The sequence below is a fragment of the Stigmatopora argus genome, chromosome 2 (assembly GCF_051989625.1).
Source record: "Stigmatopora argus isolate UIUO_Sarg chromosome 2, RoL_Sarg_1.0, whole genome shotgun sequence".
NCBI lineage: Eukaryota > Metazoa > Chordata > Actinopteri > Syngnathiformes > Syngnathidae > Stigmatopora > Stigmatopora argus.
This window is the reverse complement of record NC_135388.1, coordinates 7,665,884-7,687,443: the sequence shown is the minus strand read 5'-3', so window position 1 is coordinate 7,687,443 and position 21,560 is coordinate 7,665,884. Positions and strand designations below refer to the sequence as shown.

Below are 21,560 nucleotides of genomic sequence, written 5' to 3'. Positions count from 1 at the left end.
TTGAAAACTTAGTTGGGTCGACCGTGCTGATGATACCCAGCCAAGATGGCGGCAGCACCACCCACCCGTTCTCCTCCTTTCTCCACAATAGGGCATCTCTACGTATATACAATGTCTGTGGCGTAAACAGTATGGGAGACATGCATGTGAAGGCTGGCGGAGAATTATATCGACTTTTCAGCTAACCCTAAGCGATAAAAAAATAATAATCGGTTCGCGAACGTGGCTAAACATCACAGCGGAATGGACGAGGAGATAAAGCTCCAGTTCCCGTCTCTCCCCGCTACAAAGGAAGAACTCCCGGTGGGTCCTGAACGGCTGGCTAACCTCAGCTAGCCGCTGCTAAATAAACCTCAAAATATAAACTATGCCCGTGGCATGCGTGTCATTTAGGTGGTTGGGGACGATAAAGATCGAACTGCATGTTGTCTAAGTTAAAGTTACTTATTCCCCAATAAATGTTACTTTTAAATATTGCGTTAACGGCAAGTAGCATACACTGTTAGCATTAGCGTCATGTAGCATTGTAGTTGCCATTGAGGACGGCTTGTAGGACCCACGTCTTAAATTGTAAATATTATCTTTTACAGGACTGGGCTTATACAATGAGAAGAGAAATGCAGGTATGTTCAGACATAATTGTACATTGGGTTTAGTGGAAATTTCCCACGTAGCTTTTTTAATTTAATGGAGCAATGTGTGAAAATGTCATATTAAAACTATTCTATAACCCAGTAGTGGTTTTGGATACAGAAATTTTCGTAATTGCAATGTAAATATTGCATAGTTTGTGTACTGTTATCAACAAATCTTTATTTTGTCTTTTTTTTTTAATTTTATATATATACGTATATATGTGTGTATATATACACGTATATATACACATATATATATACATATATATGCATATATATACATATATACATATATACATATATACACATATATATATATATATATATATATATATATATATATATATATATATATATATATATATATATATATATATATATACACACACACACACACACACACATACATACATACACACACACACACACACACACACACACACACATACATTCTATTTTCAAATTGCCACTTAGTTTGGCATTCCCCCGCAATAAAGTGATGAGACAGTATATAATTCCCAAAAACGTGCTTATGTTTTTCCCTCGTTTTTGTTTTGATAGGAAATTTTACCAGGACTGTTCTTGGGTCCTTATTCTGCTGCCATGAAAAGCAAGGTAAATATTCTAACATAGTTGGATTTGTTGAGTGTTTTTTTTTAATTTAAATAATAATATTATGTTTGTTTTTGGTAGCTGCAGATCCTAGAAATACAGGGCATCACCCACGTCGTGTGTGTGCGGCAAGACATCGAAGCTAATTTTATCAAACCCAATTTCCCTCATTCATTTAGGTACACATTATAAATTCATACAGCCTTGTGTTGTTCCAGTCTGACAATGTTGTTGTTTTTTATAGATACCTTGTGTTAGATATTGCAGACAATCCTGTGGAAAATATCATACGATTTTTCCCTACGGTGAGTTTGATTCCTTTTCAACTTTTCCACAAATGACGAGTTTACATGTATAATGTGTGTTTTCTCCCTACAGACTAAAGAATTTATTGATAACTGTTTAGCAACGGGAGGTGAGGTCACATTTGAAATCATGGTGCAACCATAAGACTACCGTTTTTTTCCTACTCGTTTCAGGAAAGGTACTTGTTCACGGTAATGCAGGGATCTCAAGAAGGTACTGTTATTTTTCTTTCAATTTTTTGTTGTTCCTGTTTGGCAAGATGTAAAATAATCGCGGAGTAGTGAATTTGCAAGAAGTGAATATGCGATAATTGAGGGATTACTGTTTTTTTTTTTTAACTTGCAGTGCTGCCTTAGTGATTGCCTACCTAATGGAAACATTTGGAATGAAATACAGGTGAGTCTTTGTTCTCTATTGTTATCGCGAACTCTAAAAGGTTACGCTAGTTCGCATTTTTCAAGGTAGACATGTTAAGTGTTGACAATTTTTATTAAGGCTATGCATCAATTAAGACACTGGTCATATTAAACCATTCCTTACGATGATGACTGGTTTAACGTTACCATAGTACATATTTTTCCCACAATCAAAATCTAATAGAGTTTCAGGCAAACATTTAGCCTGCTAGATCAGTTGAACCTACCACATATGATCACCCACGGATTACCTGATCTCATTTAGCCAATCAGAGATAAGGCTGTCACTTTGGAGAATCGTATGGTAAAAACAATATCCGAATATTATTGCCATAAATAAATGTATTCTCAACCTGTGTGTTCACGCCAGGGATGCATTCAGTCACATCCAAGAAAGGAGGTTCTGCATAAATCCCAACATGGGATTTGTTAATCAGCTTCAGGTGAGCTTCAATTTTTAAACCCATACTATGAAAATCGTTGGCTGCCATTGACATAGCTGAACCTCCAATGCTGCCAGCCCTCCTAGTCAAAAGAGATTAAACTTCTAGCGCAGTCACTGGCAGTAAAAGATAAGCATTTACAGTCAGTCCTACCAGTTTCAATGAATTAGATATCTATTATTGTCTGTGGCAGGCAATGGGTTACATACTATAAAATTCAAAAACAAATACAAATTTATTTCGAAAACAAACAAGATTACACCTTTATCATAACGGTCAAAAAATGTTTTGTACAACGCCCATCTCAGGATGTCCTGACATGTATTGTGTTTTTCAGGAGTATGAAGCGATCTACCTCGCCAAACTAACCATTAAAATGATGTCATCCATGCAACTTGGCCGCTCCTTTTTGCAAGGAGGCATGACAGGTTCATAGACGATATCCCATTTCTTTAATGAATCTTTTGTTGCAGCCACCATTCTTTTACAACCAAATCTTCTGACATGTTGTTGAATAGGAAGCCGTAAGCGCAGTCTGGAGGAAGACGACGACTTTGGAGCAATGCAAGTCACGGCAGCACAAAATGGATGAGCCTTGCTTACATTTAGCCGCGTGGTATGTTGCACTGTTTTTTTTTTCTTTTTACATTTTTAATGAGATTAAAAATGTAGATATTTGAACCTTTTTCTAGCGAGGGGTTGGGGGCACTCATGTCTGAGACATGGCAATCTCTAACGGGGATTAAACAATTTAGTGATTTTTTTTTCTTCTTCTTGAGCTGTATGCACTGATGGGAGACTTTTTGCAGTTTTATAGTATTTAAAGCATTTTTGCATTTGCAGCAGGACAGTATTGCAATAATGCACTTTCGATACTTGAAGTTGTGGAGACTAGCAGATTGGGGTGGGGAAAAGGGAAGGGGCTGAGACGTTGCCCATCGAAGGATTTGACGAAGAGGGAATGTCTATTGCCTTTCTTTTGGTGTCATATGATTAACAACTAATATCTGGCTTGACGTTAGGAGGAAATTGTTCCATAAAATGTATAACTGAATTCATTTGAAGTTATGTTTCATCTTCTGCCTTTGTGGGGCACTTATTTAGCCATGAAATAAGTTTAAAGTGGCATTGGGGAACATAGTGTAATGCTGTTCTAATTTTTTTCAACTTTATAAATAATTGTATTTACTCATGAATATTAAAACTAATACATAGCATATTTTGACTGAGGGACAGATGACTATAAATGCCACACACAATTCTACAAGAAAACTGTGTATGTCCATATATAGACTGCAGAGATTCACACCAAAAAGACATGCTTATTTGCATTTAAAAATAAACCACAGGACCATAAGGCACAGATGTCAGATTGTGAAAAAAACTAACAGGAATAAATTGGTACCTTCTGATTTTATTCAGCTCTGTACATATTTGGCAATAAATTACATTATTTACATTTCCCATGTACAGCTAGAAAAAAAAAAATTAAATATGCATTTACAAATAATTCTGTATCCATACTCCCCTTCACAAATATATGAACAGAATAAATATAAAATGTTTTTCAGATACATTTCTGTTGACTTAGATTTTTAAATCTTGTAGGATCATCAATAAGACTATATATTCAGCACTGGTTAGTGTTTTATGAATAGTTCTTTGGTTCTAAAGGAGAAAAAAGTAAATTAAAAGTTGCTAATCTTTCTTCGCAGCTGAGTGTGAGGTAGCCATGGTTACCAAATAATAAAACAAGGGCGCCGGTTAGGGTGGCTTCATCATGTGTTAGTTTACTAAGGACACTCCTCAGATGACTCAAGCTGAAGTCAGAGGGCGTCGTGAAAATTTTTTCTCCAGGCTCCGACGTACTCAGTTGGAGGCACGACACTGCATGTAAGTCTCATCAGAAGCGACGTAACCAAACTTTTGGTAGAAAGCCACATTTTTGGGTGCGCATTCCAGTGTGATTTTATAGCAACCAAGTTTTTTGCTGAGGATCACAAGGGTGGACATTAATCTGAGGATGAGGAATAAATGGGCGTTAGAATTGGAGGAGGAAGCGGCAGTGAATGATCATGACCGGCCCGCCCATTTTAAATGATTGGAAGTTTATCGCCATCACGTGTCGGATCAGTTGTACTCACAGTTTTCCAAGCTGTTTGCCTCGGCATACATCACTGACCACCACCTCCTCTACTCGGCCTCTCTGCAAACAAAACCCGCACAGAGATCCCATTTAAGCTCATAGTCCAGTGCTAAGCAGCAGAAACAACAGTTATATTATAAGCAGAGCTGCTAAACATCAAATATCATATTTCGTTGTGGGTAAAGAGGCTTTTCTGATTTTATGACCCTATTTTCTAGTGGCATTTACCAGCGACGCGTACAAAAATAAAACTGAATATAGTAGCTCATTTTCTAATGCTTTTCAAATGCTTTCTGTTTTGCAGTAATTTTGATACGCATTTACTAGTTTGGAAAACACTGGAATAGGAATCTGGAAATTTTGTAGTATTTGGCAACTCTGTATAAGTGGTTCGAACTTACCTTTGCACAAGAATGAATGAATTTATGCTCCGTGATCAATGTGGCCGTCGCCACAATTTGTCCCAGATTGGTGTCTTCCAATACAACCACATAGTAGTCTCCTGTTTTTTTCATGTGCTCAAATTTTTCTGTAAGATTAAAAAAAAATACTGTAAACTCAGCACGAGAAGCCAAATAAATTTTCCATGATGACTCAATGTGTCTGATACATTTATTTTTATATATATATATTTTAAATTGTATTGTCTAGACTATTAATCTCAGTTTAATTCACACTGATGATAAAACTGCGTCAAAGCAGGACTATTCGTCACATTTTAGGAACAATTTTCCTTCAAGTAAACCCAATCATTAATATTACTTCAGAAAAAATAATAATTACACAGAATTGAATAGTTGCATAACCTGGCATCAACATTACCTTTCCTCCCAGCCACATTGCACAATAACACCATCCTAGCTATCCCTGACTCGCTTCCTTTATCTTAGCAAAATCCATTACAGCACTTTAGGTTAACAACTGAAAATTGGTAACATGCACACAGACTTTACTCACAGTTCTAGAAGGTCCTGACAACTTACTTTAGCTGAAATAGCATCCCAACTTTGCATCCACAGCTGCAGTAAGCAGTTTACTGTCCTCCTTGTAGCTTTACCCTTTCTAGGGCTCCCATTTAACTCGTTTGCCATTGTTGGCGCTAGACGTGGGCATTAAATTTTGTAAAAGCATATAGGCAAGCCTTCATGTTCGACTTGTCTACCAAATGTTAATATTAGGGCCTATATGGCACAAAAATGTGATACTCAAGTATGTGGATGCTAGATCTTTATCGGTTTATGTTTCATTTGTTTTTTTTAATCACCATAAATAGTTACTTGCCCATTAAAGCGTTCACCAACTCCTTCGTCAAAAAACACCACAGCGTAATTTTATATGCATTGAAACTAAATGTAAACCTTACACATAATCAGGATTAATAATTCAATCTAAGCATACATATGCTTACACAAACGAATCACTATACGCAAGGTTCTCTAACTACCTGTTCACCAGCCAAGAGTGCCCTCTAGGGGCTGGTTACTGGTAATGTTTACCCTTGCCCATATTGGGTAGTGCCAAATCAAATTTAAGAATGTACATTTCCATTTTTTAACATTATTTGAGTCACAAGAGTAAGTATAAGCCCAGCCCAACTATGAAAAGTGGAATACAGCGTGAATAATACGATAATTGGACTTACTTATAAACAGTTCTGCAGTGATGTCCCCCGTCTCGGTCAACTGAGACAGAACCTTTATGAAGCCTAAAAGACAAAAACACGAAATACCTTGACTATTTTTTGCTCCATCGCTTCATCAGCCACAATTTCAGGCAAAGCGGATGGGCCACTCACCTCTGTTGAAGTCAGCGGTGCAGAGTGGCCTGAGCACCAGGCCTTCACCTGGGTTGGTAGGGGAGATAAGGGGGGAGAAGGAGACACTGTTCTCGCTCCAGTCTAACTCCTCAAGTAGAGAGGGATCAAACAGAGGAGTCTCGTCTAGCAGCATTCCACAACCTCGACCTAGGATACAAACCAGTATGAGTTCAGACAGTGAATACACACCCAAACATTTGTGTGCGTGTACATGAGTGCTGGTGTGTGTTTAAGGACAGCCACGATTTAAATATTTATTTATTCACAGTAAGAGCAAGTTTGTTTTACAGCATTGAGAACCTTGACTTGTCAAACATCACTGTCAATTTTACCGAGGTCAAATTCAACATAGTTTTTATATTCATACACAGGTGTGGTTAGCAAGAAATCAACGTAAAGTGAATACGTGGTAAGAAAGGTTCTACTAATTTACTGTTTTGCTCTTTATTTTGTTTTGATTTTAGTTGCACCTACTTTTTCTTTTACATTTTTAACCAATATCACAAATCTAAGATATTGTGTAAATCTACACCTTAATGCCAAGACCTTACAACTGTAATTAAGACGTACTAAAATGACTCTTACATCAATTTTTGTGTTACGTGGCAGCATGACCCTGGAACAGATTGTTTCCATTAAAATTGGGACACTTCACTGCTTCAGAAGTTGCTCAACAATGGAAAACCATGACTCATAAAATCCTATTTCTCTCTAACGGATGTAGACTACATCCCAGACCAGGATATCAACTGGGATGAGAGCCCATCCCATCAAGGGTACATTCAACAAAACCAACACAAGTAAGTCCTTTGAGGGTTAAGGAAACTGGAATCACTCAAAAGTATGGAAGAGAAAGCATGACACTTGGTGAACTACTAAGTTGTATTATTTTCCTATTATTGTCATATTTTGTTATTCTAGGTGTAGATGGAGTTCCCAACCTCCAAAATGTTAAACTTTCATGAAGTTATGTTGTGAACCTTTATTATTCTTAAAGAATTATTCTTTCTAATCTAAGCTGAGTCAAAACTAATCGTTAGTCATACACTAACAAGGCCAATAAAATGCAAAAGGAGCGTCTATAAATCATTTTTAAGAACTGATTAATTGCTACTGAATGCAATCTCCACCTGTCAAACACATGCGATAAAAACTTGTTTTTATTTCAGTGCAATTAAAAACCTGTGTTCAAAGTTCGTTTGGCTTTCCATGCCCAAATAGATAATTACAGTCTTAGTCGAGTTTTTGTTTAGTTTTTCCAAATATATTTCCAAAGAAACGCTTTAGACGATGAATGGCAGGTAGAAAGAAAATGTAGCATTTCTAAATGTATAATATGAAACAATATAAACAGGTTGTTATTTGACGATACAAACAAGCAATACACGGTGAACGGCTAGCCAGCTAGTTATATACTTACCTGTTAACCGCAAAAAAAAAAAACTGACGGCAGGATAAAAAAATATCCGCGTTAAAATATAGCTGCTTCGTTGTTAAACTCTTTTACAGATTGACCAGCATGTCAATCGGCGCAATTCGCTTTCGATAATAAGCATATTTTTGATTGCCCTAAGCCACACCACTACCGTGGGTGTTTGCGTCTCAATGTGACGTGGCTAACTTCCTGGTAGTCGTAGGCGCTTCCGGATGACGTCATTCGATAAATCATTCTTCATTGGTTTCCTTGTGAGTACTACACAGTATAGTCAGAGCATTTTAGAAGGCTTTTTATATTGAGTAATATCTGGTCAATATTGGGAAAAGATATAAAGAGATAATCGACACAAATGATGCAATAGGGAACATCTTTATTTGTAGGCACATTTCCACCGGTAACGTTCAGTCCAAAAGGAAGATTTCTTCCTTTCAGATAAATTTCTCTATAAATTCAAAAAACAGTCTGAAATTATGTTTAAAATTACAAAAAAAATGCCCATGCAAAGTAAGGCTTTTTATATATAAAAAAAAACGAACACACTCTTTTACAGCATCAAGACTACAAAAATGGCGACTATAGTACGTCGTCTTCCAAACATGGTCATTGAGTCGGGAGGACAAATCACCTCCTATGGGCGTGGTTACGCCCATTGGTAACGCAGGTGCTTAAATTATGCACCTGCGCAGCATCTCGCCCCTTTGCGCAGCCATTTCCGTGCCGTCGGTCGAACGACTAGGACCCAAACGAGGTAAGCCCTAGACTAGAGCAATTTACTGGCCTATGTGCATTTTTAACACCCTACCGGGAGATTTTTTTAGGAATCAATTGAGCCAAAACGCCAACAAATCTGTTAGTTTATTGCCAGGTCGAACACACCGTCGACATTAGAAGTATGGGCTCCTTGGCATGTCACTAGCTAGCTTAGCATTAGCCTCACGACATTTGACTTCAAAAGTATTTTGTCCGTATTCTCTCCATTATTGAGTCGTGGTGGAAGACTTCATTTTATAAAACAAAGCCGAGATATCAACGGTCAGTTTGCCAGGTGAAGGTGTGTTGAATGTAATGATAGTTTTCACTGCGATTGCTAAACGCCCTTTTCCAATTTGTAATTCTGTTTTAAACAAAAATCATTGATACCAAAATGGTTAAGCCGACTTTATCGTTTTTAACATCAGTCTGTATATTGAATCGCTTTGTCTGGAAAGGGGAAATTAGCACCGAGCACTCACTAACTTATTTTCATTCTTTATCTTGATCATTTACTTTAAGATTTCTCTTTCCTGTAACAATTGTTTGCACTTCCCAAATAGCTTGGTTAAATCAAGATGCAGCTTTTCCCGTGTGTCCAGAACCATGCACACCCTTGAGGGGAGAGGAGACTGGGCCAAGGTATCAAGGTAATACTTATTCCCCCCCCCCCCCAAAAAAAAACCACCTAAACCTATCTGTTGAATCTCCAGTCTCTGTATATGATAACTTTTGCTCTATTTTTTTGCATGCTCCAGACCCTGGAGGACCAGGTGATCTTCCCAGGTTGCCCACTTGAAGATGATGCATCGTCTCTGAACTCTGCTCTGAGGTTAATACCGTATTTTCACGCCTATTTGGCGCATCGTTTCTTACGCCGCAGTGTCAGTAACCAGTGCTATTTCTGTATTTTAGGCACGCACTATTTCATATGGATTAAGATCGAAATGCGATAGCGCTGGCTACCGGAAGCAGCTTATTTCCGGGTTATATTGTACTGTGTCAAAACATTCCAATCTCACATTATTTTATTGACTAAAGTTGCAATTTACTAACCCCCTCTTATTTTATAGGTGATGTCCCGATCCCTAAGGTGAGGAGGATTTCTTTTTTTTTTCCAATCAGAAATTTCAATAAAAGAGATTTGAGTGTCATTTGTCTTTGTTAAAACACTTGGAGAAAAAAGACCCAAGACCCTCAATGGTCTTTTTTTTTTCCTTTAATTTTTGGTGTTTATATTCTAAGTCTTTTTGCCCAATTTTTTTTACTAAGTGTTCATTAAAAAAAACCTTGTAAAGTATTTTGAATGTTTCCAGGGCTTTTGTAATTATTTATTTTTAAAATCAAAGTGCAATAAGTTTGTGGAGAAGACTGGCCAATCAATACTTCAACATGTGAAAATGTATTTCTTTTAATAAATGTGTAAAATGACATGTTAGTTCCATTCTTTTACTAGTTATGAAGAAAGACATGTGTACATTTCAAGGGCTTTATTTTTCCACAAAAAGGGATTGCGATAAAATCCCATTAGCCATCCAGCATTTAAAGATGAGGTGATGCTTCTATCCATGAACAAAGAATGTTTTCTTGGCTCTGGGGGGGGAAAACAGGTTAAGACACAATAGACTAAGTCCAACATCAAAAAAATAAAACAGTTAGGTTTTACCAATAGCAGAAGTGTCATCTCTGCTTTCCTCAGTCAGCAAACCTTCATCCCACTGCATGAGGGGGGAAAAGGGAAATTAGACATACCTCTCTGATGACTGCTCAGTTGGCTTTTTGTCCACTGCAGAGGTAGTCTAAAAAATAAGCCAAGTCTTTAACAGTAGTCCTCAAGAGCCTCTATTTTCCATGTCTTCCAACAGACCCAAATCAAAGTCATGATCAAGCTCCTGGACAGTTTGCTGAGGAGTTGATCATATACTTCAGATGTGGTGGGAGATATGGAAAACATACTGGATAGGGGCCCTCAAGATGTTGGTGTCAAAGGCTGTGCCACACTCCAAAGTCACCTTTCTTTAGCGTTGATTTGGTAAACTTGGGTGGACCTTGAAGAGAAGGAAAATAGAGTATTTTTAGTACACATGACATGAAAATAATAAATCAAATAACCTGAAAAACAGGTCTTACGTCATACACGACTTCTTTGGTCTTGTAGATTTGGACAGCTTCCACCATCTCCGTGGCTTTAAACCTCTGCAAAACACCACAGCATGATTATGTCATTGCTTATTTAACCATTTTGATGCACAAATGACTCCCATTCAATCAAAAAAATAAAATACGTCTCACAAAGCTCTTAGACGGAGGAAAAATGGTTGTTTAAACGAGTCAAAAATGACCCCTGCGCTACGGTTGAATGAATGTCTCGCTTAGGTTTTGTCAAAACCACAATTAAAAATCAAAAGGTCCAAGCCCTGAAGTCTTCCTTTAGGAAAGGGAAGGGCAAAGGTATATACGTATTCTAGAAGTGTACTGTTTATTCCTTACACCTCCACTTGATGGCACTAGTGTGTGTGAGTTACCCACACAGGAACTTGCTATTAAAAATCAACGCCAACCCAGTTTAAGTGTCTTCATTCAAAATTGGAGTGTATCATGATGCTAAACAAGCTAATTTAGGAAAGCCGCGAACACTGGTCGCTGATATCTAAACATTACTGTGACAACAAAATGTCCCGAATACGGGATGAATAAAGTTATCCAATCCAATTACACGGGTAGAGGAATTAGAAGCTATTAAAAAAAGACTCACTTTGCCGACAAACTGCTCCTTTTTGGCCGTTATGGCCACATTCTTGATGTTTCCCAGCGGTCTGTCCTCGTTGAGGGACTGAAACACACAATGGAAGGGTTTCTTTTTAAACATTAAGAGCAATAGGTGATGCAATGTAGCCAACTTGCTAGCAAACATTTGTGTTTGCATCCACGTCGGGGCTACATCACGCCAATGAAGCACGTTCCCGTCAAAAAGCACTCTTGAAATGAGAACTGGGGCTACGAAATCCCCAAAAGACAAAGTACCGAACGCGCTGCATTGTCCTGGAAGAAGTTTGTCGGGTCTTTCTTCGGGAAATCGTCAATTCTGAGCAGCTCAGCAGTCCAACGCGTCCAGCCTCCGGCTCATCCGCCATTTTGAAAAATGGCGGCGTGGCGGCGGGTCTTTTGAACTCTGACCACAGCCACGCCTCGGCCACGCCCATTACACATAGACACAAAAAAAGAGATCGTTTTCATCATAGAGTGCATTAGTCAGGGGGCTGGGGCTGCAAATACTTTTAGGTTGGGCATTAATACTTCAAAACAAATACATTGTTTTCATAATAACGTACTGTAAATACTTTTTGGTTGGGCTTTAATACTTTAAGATACAATATTGCACATTATGAACATTGCGGTGACATGCACTTCAGTGTTTGTTTTTGACTTCTAAGGTTACATACTTGGATATGCTTTTTCAATTGGGATTCATTTGGCTAAAGCAGGGGTGTCAAACATGTCATTGGTTTCCTTGTAAGTACTACACAGTATAGTCAGAGCATTTTAGAAGGCTTTTTAAATTGAGTAATATCTGGTCAATATTGGGAAAAGATATAAAGACATAATCGACACAAATGATGCAATAGGGAACCATCTTTATTTGTAGGCACATTTCCACCGGTAACGTTCAGTCCAAAAGGAAGATTTCTTCCTTTCAGATAAATTTCTCTATAAATTCAAAAAACAGTCTGAAATTATGTTTAAAATTACAAAAAAAATGCTTCTGATTTTTAACAATTCAAAACACACCAACCATCCCCCGCGTAGTGACTATTTACCAATCATCTCAGTGTTTAGAACCTGGTTTGTCAACATGTTGGCCATTTGTGCCCATTGAGAGCATTTGGTCGGCCCTAATGTGCAATCCCCCCCAAAAAAATCCTCAAAGCAATTTGTGAAAAAAGTATTGAAATCACACCTGCCTGGATTATGCTGTTATTTGAAAATAACAAAACAATCTCAACCATATTTTTTTGTGATAACCTATTGCTGGTGTTTTCTTCCCTATTTGAGTAGACAAAGGCAAAACGTTTCCAAAACCCCTTTCAAATTTGAAAATGGACAGGATGCTAAATACTTGTTGGAAAGTAATTTAGTATGAAAAGGAGTACGTATATTAAAAAAGGAAACCCAACGCACTTTACAAAATGTAGTACTTCCCCTCTCCTGCTGAAAATTAAAAAGCAAGAAAAAGGACAAGTCTAATCTCCCCTTGCTGGTTAAATGAGAAAAGACAGTAATTAATACGCAGCTGACATTTCAATACTTTTGTTTGCGGCATTAAAAACATTCATGTCTGACTGAAAAACAAAGTGACACTCTCTGACACAAGGTTAAGAGAACCAAAAAAGTAGTTTGCCTACATTTACTGCAATTCACAGTTAAAAGCCTTAAAAATAAAGTTAATACATCGGATGTTTTGTTTGTTGTTTCAAAGTAAAATATACGAATGACTCCAAACAGCTTTTCAAAGGCATATAATTATCAGTAATCATGGATGAACTGAAAATTAGGTCACGCAAGGGCTGAAAATGCAACGCAAAGATAACGCTAGTCATCAAAAACACGACGGGATTATGACAAGCACTTTGGGGGGCCTAAATTGTGAGGAAAAAAGGGGCTCTGAAGCGGGGCCTTCTCTTACAGCTAGGGATAAAGTCAGAAATGTGTGAGTGAGTGTGTGTGTGTGTGTGTTGCGCAGGGGACTGGCCCAAATTGTCACCAGTTACATCTGCATCGATGTTCATGTTGCAGCGACAACCCACTGGACTAAGTGGAGTTCAGCGGCAAGCCCAATATCTGTTCAATATGAGGCTAATAAAATGAGAACGGGCAGAGTCTAACCATCACTTGGTGATTTGGGGGGTTTGGCCAAGATTGATGATTTCATCTCGGTGCATCCCTACTTCTGAATCCAACACATGCGCTTATCTCTTCTTAGCTAGCACTCCAACTACATGGTAGCTTCCATCCTGTTTACAATAAGCGGTATGTACGCAAAGGAGCATCGGAATACGATGCTTATATTTGTTTAACAGCGATTGGCTAGTCTCCATAGTCCGGCCTTTAATTTTCCCGTCAGAAGGCCATGTGTGCAATGCTCTTTAATAACTCTGCATTCTGAATATGTAACGATGGCCGCTGACTGCACTGTACATCATGAGGGGGAGGAGTTGAAAACACTGTCATGCCTTAGCAGGTGACGATGTCTGAAGCTGGGTTTTCAGGGCTCAGCATTCTGTTGCGTGTGTATTCCCGTGCTTGTCGTGACGGAACGACGCCTGAGTGTGACAGATTCTACAACTGAGACAGAGTCCTCCTCGTCCTCTAGACTGGGAACATCACTGTCCAGCTCCTCTGGACCCTTGGTTAGATATCTCCTGCAAGTAATGCCAACACGGAATGACAAATTCATGAAGTCACGCAAGTACCAACTGTCGTCATACAATAAGTCTCATCTATACGGTTAATAGCCTTCTGCGAATCGGGAAAATGTACAAGTGATGGACGCAAAAAGACTTGTCAATTTGAAAATGGCAGAAACTAGGAAAATTAGACAAGATTAGGCAAGACAAGGCTAATGTTTGAGGATAAAAATAGCAAATAAGTGATTCTTAATGCAAATACGTAGATTTACAGATTCATTTTCATTCATGATTGATTGCATGAGATCCGTAATTAGTTGCGCTCAATCACAAATTGCACATTTGTCATCGAAAGCTGCCTCTGTACCTGCGTGCTTGTTGGATCAGCTCCTCTTTCCGTTGCTTCAACATTGTCTGCCTCTCCTCAGCTGATTTGGAAAAGCGACCGCCTCTAACTTCAATGTTGTCGGGCTCACTGGGGACCTGGTCGGCAGCTCTGCTAGGCCCCGCCTGCTCATCAAGAGGAGGACTGATCTGTAACGCCGCACGTTCAACGGCCTACAACCATATTGGCACTTTTTAAGGTCAGCTTCAAACTGTAATATTTTGGCATAATGGTGCTATGCCTTTAGTATGGCCAAAACGAGTAGTACCAGTAATGCAGAAATTCATGAGCTCTTGACGAGCCTTAAATTGTGACATCTGACAGACCTGTGCAGGTGGAGGGAACGGGATCTGGATGCGTCCCTCCAGGATGTTGTCAGTGGTCACCTCTACAGAACGTGTAAGCTGAAGGTCTTGCATGACCAGATAGGAGGGCACCTGAGGGAACATCTCTTGAATCTGATGGGCCTGATGACAGTAAGAAACAATGAGAAACACAAAGCCATCACACAAGGAAGACTACAAAATAAAAATAAGACAAATTTATAGAAACATTTTTGAAAAAAATCTATGCTCTTGCTAATATTTTTTGCATCTTAAGTGACTAAAATTGCATCAATATTTTCAGTTTTATTAGTTATGTTAACCAAGTTCCCTGATATAATGTTGTAATTGTGTTTTCAGAAAACATATATAAACATTACAAATAATATCATACTTTTGTGTCCACATTCTAAAGACCTAAACTTGGATTTAAGACAGTTTAATTCCAATTAAGCCCTTATTTTTTTGTTAATATTTTTTAGAAACTTTCCAAGGATCCGTGGGAACCTTGTGGCCAACATCTTCCACAATTTAGAGATTGTTTGTTAATAAACCATCGTAAAATAAACTTACCATGGCCATCAACTGGGAGTTGTTAGCCTGCGCAATCCCTAAGATGTTGGTGGTGTGCATCACCTCTACTGAGAAACTAGGCAGCCAGCTGGCAATACGCGAGCCTATGGTAGAAAGGCCAGTTAATATGACTAGCCGACATACTGTGAGGAAACCACTTTTCTTCGGCAAGACTGACCGTCAAAGTGGAAAAAGTGATTGCGTTGATTGATGTGAGGCCTTGGATCTGCAGCCGGTCCGGCAGGACCAGCGTTGTCCTCCATGCGGACGCCCTGTTCTTGGCCTCTCTCCTGCTCGTCTTCCCCGTTGATGTTGAGGGATGTGCGGCAGGTGGGGCACGAGGTGTCCTGTTCCAGCCAAGAGCGCAAACAAGAGCTGGAGCACACACACAAGAAGACCCCCCAAAACTCAGCCGGGCATTTTGTCCAAGAGAAATATAGTCAGGATAAAGAAGAAACCCTCGGTACAAGACCAGCTATTAGAGGGTTACATATGAGATGAAAATAATCATATTTTGATATTTTGATATTGTCACCCATACCTATAAAAAGCTTCTCTCTAAACCTGCCCCCATTTTCATATGTCAAGTTAAAGCTTCCAAAAGTAATGGTTTACAGTCTAAAAATTACGGCACATATTGTGACTTGAGGGACCTTTAGCAACGACAGGACACATTTCAAAACCCTCACTTGTGGAAGAGATGACCACAGGGAAGTTTGCGTGCTGTCACCATGGCATCCCAGCAAATTGCGCAATCATCGTCATTCACCGCCAGCTCCTCTGCAGTGGCGACTGCGAATCTATGAAAAATGATAATCACGTTACCCATGGAAAAACTATAAATATAAGGGGGGGGGGGGGGGGGGGGGGGGAGTACCGGTAAAATATTCCCATAATTAACTTTTTTCCCAATTTTGAAAAATATCTCTACCTCGCCTCCATATTGTTAATAACACGAAGGTAGTTCTTGTGTCTGCGGACGCGGCGCTGGACCTCGTGGAAGAGATATCGCAGTTGCATGAAGATGACAAGACTTGCCATGGACAGCCAGATGTTGCCGAAAAGCTGAGGAAAAACATCGAAAGGTGAGGCAGAACATTTTCAGAGCATAAAGCAGGAGCTGGCGTAACAATTAGTCATTTCTATTTACCAGCATATGGATGTGATGCATGAGATCTAGGAAAAGCATTGCCAACTCCATTATTAAATCTGTGTAGTAGACATAGGTTCCTTTACTTTCCCATGTTCCTGGATGACTGAGGTCCCACAGGTGGATGGAATACCTGCGTAAGAAGAGCTTTTACTTAAATTTTGAAAGGAAAACGGGTTTTTCATGCTTGATTAACCAATGACAACAGTAATCTAAACCACCGCAAATCCCTTAAGACTTACCGCATGATGACGTGACCTGTGCGAACAGTCACCATCAGACACTAAAGACAAAAGTAGACACACATATTGAGGCCACTCCACGTAGCTGCTAAAAATATCACTCAAATAATGATCAAAATATTAACCTCTGCAGCCATAAAAGAGAGGGTGTGCATTCCATGGGATGCCCCCAGTAGACCACAGACCACTGCAAGACCACAGCAGTCCAGCAGGAGAGAGACCAGCAGACACATGACTCGCACGTGGCTGTTCATGGGAGTGGAGGGCGAGAATGACAGCTGCGACAACAACAAAAATCACAAGGATTGTTAAAGGTGAACTGCATTAAGTTTTTCCGGTGATTTATTTCTAAATATTGTACATCACTTAATGACTTTCAAAACCTGGAAGTTGTGTTCCACGGTTAACGAGGACACCAGCTTCCTTCTTTTTATAAAAGGATGGGCCGTCACAAGCAATGAAAGGACACCAGGATAAAGTATCACATGTAAAGATCTGTTTTTAAAAGAAGCCCGTTCCTCTCTATAAATAGCACTAGAATGTAGCAGCATGTTAGCTCAATGAAACTTTCCTTTGCTACAGTGTAAACACATTAGAGTTCAGTTAGTGTTGAAAATAATCTGATGAGAAATCATTTCTCATCATATTATTTTCAACATTCCAAATGGGTTTTGTCAAGGATCTAAAAAGGTATTAATAGTTTAGGATTTTTCATTAAAGCTTGTTTTTTTCTCTCCTATTAAGTTAGTTTTAACTAATATACTGGGAATTGGGTATTTATTAGTTTTCAATTTCATGAATAGTCAGATTTAGTTGCATTTTTATTAGTTTTCATACATTAACATTCATTGTGAGATGCAGGACAAAACAATAATACAAATAAAGATAACTTTTATGGGTTAGTTATTTGATTTTCTTATTGTAAATAATGCTACTGCTCATAAGATCAAACATGAAGGGATTATTATCTTTAATTACTGTTCATTTTAGTTACTAGTTATGAATGCACGCAATACAGTCAGTTAACATGTTTTTCTCTTATTTCAATTGAGAAAAAAATTAAATTCTAGTTTTTGTCATTTCATTTTTTAAGAGATTTATCAAAACTTCAAATGTAACATGCTTTTCCATTGGAATCCCATTTTTGATTGTCTTATTTTATTTTCCACTTGTATGTTCAACCTAACTTAGTTCATCGACCGCTTTGACAACAGCTGCAGTTGTAGCAAATTGTGACTAACTTTTTAAATTTCCGTGAAGATTACAACTAGATGACAAAAGTATCAGTGTCATCAATACAAACTTACATATTCAAAACGGTCCTTACAGAGTTGCACCATTAGGTGAAGAAAGACCAGGGCCGAAAACCACAGACACCACATCACTACTTCTTCCACAGTCTGGACATTCAGCACACCAAAGATGAATATAAACTTGTAGAAGATGAAGTTCCAAAACTTGTCTTTTAGGTGCTGAAAAAGTTGGCAATTGGCGAAAATTAGTAAACTGTTATTTGCTCATATTTGCCGATCTTGACGCAACAAACTCACCTGCTTCTCACTGACTCTGAGAGGGCCAAACACCACATATTGGATAATTTTTGCAATTAACATCAGAGAGCAGCAGAATGTGTTGACAAGGACCTACAAGTAGAAAGGCGGGCATTTGAATGCTTGAATAACTCAAGTTCATTTGGCCTTCTGTTTGCTAATCATACAGAAAGTGAACTAAACTGCAAAATTAAAACCAGTTAGTACTGAACCATAGTCCTTAGCAGAGTACCAGTCCAAAAAACGGTAAAAGTGACTTTACAAGATTTACGGTACTGTAAAAATGAATGTAAAATATGCAATGTTCTGCAACATTGATGAAACCAATCATAACATCTTTTAGAGGAAGAGCTCACCCATACAAGGAGACTGTCAGTCACCAGATACCATATAATAGTAGTTGCCAGTTCTGTGTTACTCATTTCATTATTCAAGTGATCTAGCTCAACAGCCGTGCCCGTTGGGGCCTCATCTGCTTCCAAGGAACCGAAACCAGGATCGGTCACAGTAGTGTAGGCGCTGAAGATGCTCCCTGCGAGCAAAACCGCCGTCAATGCCGTGTATGTCTGCAGACTCGGCCAAGGGAACCTCTCCAGAAATAGCAGAGGCATTTCTGCTCGGTGTCTTCTCTCTAGCCGTTAAAACTGTGGTTTGTCCCCGTGTGAGACCTTAAAGGAAGAGAAGTTTATTAGCTGGGGGTGATCACACCAAGCTCATCCTTTAATTAGAGAAGCAGTGTGTATGCGTCGAACTGTATGTCCCTCTAGTTTAAATAACTTTATTGGTTCTTAAAAGGGAGAACTGTAAATGTAATGTAAAACTTGAAAATTCCCCTTAGTTGACACACCCATAAAAAAAATTCTGTATGTGGGGAAATATTTTTTTCTAATGAATGCATCACTGTTTCTCCGTATGATTCTAGAAAATGTGATGTAAATCAGTTAAGCGGAACTTGGATGTTTTTAACCCATTGCTGACCAGCTGTCTTACTTTTGGTCACTTCCAACTCTAATTGTATTCATTCCTGCAACTCTAAATGTTGGCTTACTGACATTATTTTTTGTAAACTTGGGCTTTTATTTTACTTTATTTTCATTTTTCTACATACCATATGACTGACTTTCAGGTTTATCCCCTCAGGGGTTGCCCCAAGGAGATTGGCAAGATTTAAAATGATCTTTACAAAAAAAAAAAAAACAGGACAAAGAATAAGAAAACGTATTCAATATCAACGTCCCTTCCTCTGAAAAAAAATAATTTACGGGCAAAATGGACTTTTGACAGTAAATGGTGCATTTCCATAAATCAGTCATAAGACTATTAATTAGAATAAATAAAGTGGAATAGATTGGTTCCGGGTAAATCAAGTGATCTCAGAGTTTTTACACACAAAACTAAAGCGGTTTATTTTCTAATTTTATCTGATAATCTATATAATCGGAATGTAGAGAATGACGTTGGCCAGGTGAGGCGTTTACCTGCTAGCACATCGACTTGGCCTGACATGTTTATCTAATTCAAGTCCACAAATCCCCCCGATTCGAACAACGTTTAGCTCATGTAAGTATATTTCCTTATTAAATGCGTTTTCCAAACACCCCAAGCTAAACAATGTTGAATCCTCGCTCCAGAAAAAAAATCTATTTGAACTGCTTTCGACAGCTAACATTAGCTTCCAAGTTGGCTAACATTAGCTATTTGGCTTGACATTTTTTACACCCAGTTGAGGTATTGAACATGTATTAAATGTTAACTTACACTTCCCCGGAATGTCATATACTCTGTCCAACTTCGGTGTTGTATCGTAAACCGAGATTTTCAGGACTGGTCCATTAAAAACCTCGAAATTGTCAACATCGCCATGTTTATTTCACTAAGCCCCAGTCAAACTGGGGGGAGGAGCCACTGGACTCCAGCGGGTGTCACTACGTCATCATGAGAGCGACGCCCCCTCGCTCAATTTCTTCTTCTTTAACCATCGTTGTGCATTACTGCTCTCCATTGTTCGGTAAAAATTACTCCCCCTTTCATAAAACATTTTTATTGAAGAAACAAAACATTCATTTATTCATTCATTTTCTGAACCGCTTTATCCTCACTAGTGTGGGGGCTGCTGGATCATATCCCAGCTGAGTTCGGGCCAGACGTGGGGGACACCCTGAATTGGTGGCCAGCCAATCGCAGGGCACAAGGAGACAAACAACCATTCACGCCAACACTCATACCTAGGGGCAATTTAGAGTGTCCAATCAGCCTACCATGCATGTTTTTGGAATGTGGGAGGAAACTGGAGTACCCGGAGAAAACCCACACAGAGAACATGCCAACTCCACAAAGATAGACCGAGCTGGATTTGAACCCAGGACCCAGAGCTGTGAGGCCGACGTGCTTACCACTCACGAGATACGAGTGCCTCCAGATACGAGTGCCTCCAGATACGAGTGCCTCGAGATACGAGTGCCTCGAGATACGAGTGCCTCGAGATACGAGTGCCTCGAGATACGAGTGCCTCGAGATACGAGTGCCTCGAGATACGAGTGCCTCGAGATACGAGTGCCTCGAGATACGAGTGCCTCGACATAAGAGTACCTCGAGATACGAGTACCTCGAGATACGACTGCCTCGAGATACGAGTGCCTCGACATACGAGTACCTCGCCATACGAGTACCTCGCCATACGAGTACCTCGCCATACGAGTACCTCGACATACGAGTACCTCGCCATACGAGTACCTCGACATACGAGTACCTCGACATACGAGTACCTCGCCATACGAGTACCTCGACATACGAGTACCTCGACATACGAGTACCTCGACATACGAGTACCTCGACATACGAGTACCTCGCCATACGAGTACCTCGCCATACGAGTACCTCGACATACGAGTACCTCGACATACGAGTACCTCGACATACGAGTACCTCGACATACGAGTACCTCGACATACGAGTACCTCGCCATACGAGTACCTCGCCATACGAGTACCTCGACATACGAGTACCTCGACATACGAGTACCTCGACATACGAGTACCTCGACATACGAGTACCTCGACATACGAGTACCTCGACATACGAGTACCTCGACATACGAGTACCTCGACATACGAGTACCTCGACATACGAGTACCTCGACATACGAGTACCTCGACATACGAGTACCTCGACATACGAGTACCTCGACATACGAGTACCTCGACATACGAGTACCTCGACATACGAGTACCTCGACATACGAGTACCTCGACATACGAGTACCTCGACATACGAGTACCTCGACATACGAGTACCTCGAGATACGAGTACCTCGACATACGAGTACCACCTCGACATACGAGTACCTCGACATACGAGTACCTCGACATAC

General features: G+C 39.5%; 3 protein-coding genes and 2 long non-coding RNA genes across 6 annotated transcripts; 2 read left to right on the top strand and 3 right to left on the bottom strand.

Moving 5' to 3' along the window:
* styx (serine/threonine/tyrosine interacting protein) lies at nt 1-5,156 on the top strand. The gene is made up of 11 exons (XM_077620790.1): nt 1-303; nt 591-623; nt 1,197-1,250; nt 1,329-1,426; nt 1,492-1,552; nt 1,626-1,662; nt 1,727-1,766; nt 1,899-1,949; nt 2,340-2,412; nt 2,750-2,840; nt 2,931-5,156. Exons 1-11 carry the CDS (start codon nt 244-246, stop codon nt 3,002-3,004), a joined length of 672 nt encoding a protein of 223 aa, XP_077476916.1. The 5' UTR covers nt 1-243; the 3' UTR covers nt 3,005-5,156.
* Nucleotides 3,807-8,017, bottom strand: gnpnat1 (glucosamine-phosphate N-acetyltransferase 1). Its single transcript, XM_077620800.1, has 6 exons — nt 7,795-8,017; nt 6,354-6,521; nt 6,201-6,263; nt 4,960-5,087; nt 4,557-4,618; nt 3,807-4,429 (listed from the first exon to the last, which is right to left on the bottom strand). Exons 2-6 carry the CDS (start codon nt 6,505-6,507, stop codon nt 4,282-4,284), a joined length of 555 nt encoding a protein of 184 aa, XP_077476926.1. The 5' UTR covers nt 6,508-6,521; nt 7,795-8,017; the 3' UTR covers nt 3,807-4,281.
* Nucleotides 6,586-9,862, top strand: LOC144089713 (uncharacterized). Of its 2 annotated transcripts, none has more exons than XR_013305157.1 (7): nt 6,586-6,783; nt 7,099-7,174; nt 8,363-8,560; nt 9,126-9,212; nt 9,321-9,394; nt 9,478-9,556; nt 9,636-9,862. It is a non-coding gene; the product is annotated as an uncharacterized LOC144089713 (long non-coding RNA). The 2 variants fall into 2 exon arrangements; XR_013305156.1 differs by having other exon boundaries at nt 6,984-7,174.
* A 646-nt stretch (nt 9,863-10,508) lies between these two features.
* LOC144089707 (uncharacterized) lies at nt 10,509-11,303 on the bottom strand. Its single transcript, XR_013305154.1, has 2 exons — nt 10,693-11,303; nt 10,509-10,610 (listed from the first exon to the last, which is right to left on the bottom strand). It is a non-coding gene; the product is annotated as an uncharacterized LOC144089707 (long non-coding RNA).
* An 877-nt stretch (nt 11,304-12,180) lies between these two features.
* On the bottom strand, nt 12,181-20,109 carry LOC144089680 (E3 ubiquitin-protein ligase AMFR-like). Its single transcript, XM_077620767.1, has 14 exons — nt 19,949-20,109; nt 18,547-18,858; nt 18,191-18,283; nt 17,948-18,112; nt 16,766-16,918; nt 16,641-16,681; nt 16,399-16,531; nt 16,180-16,313; nt 15,938-16,048; nt 15,427-15,623; nt 15,249-15,352; nt 14,679-14,819; nt 14,335-14,525; nt 12,181-13,982 (listed from the first exon to the last, which is right to left on the bottom strand). The coding sequence occupies exons 2-14, from the start codon at nt 18,799-18,801 to the stop codon at nt 13,826-13,828; spliced, it is 1,875 nt and encodes a 624-aa protein (XP_077476893.1). The 5' UTR covers nt 18,802-18,858; nt 19,949-20,109; the 3' UTR covers nt 12,181-13,825.
* Between the last annotated feature and the right edge of the window lie 1,451 nt (nt 20,110-21,560).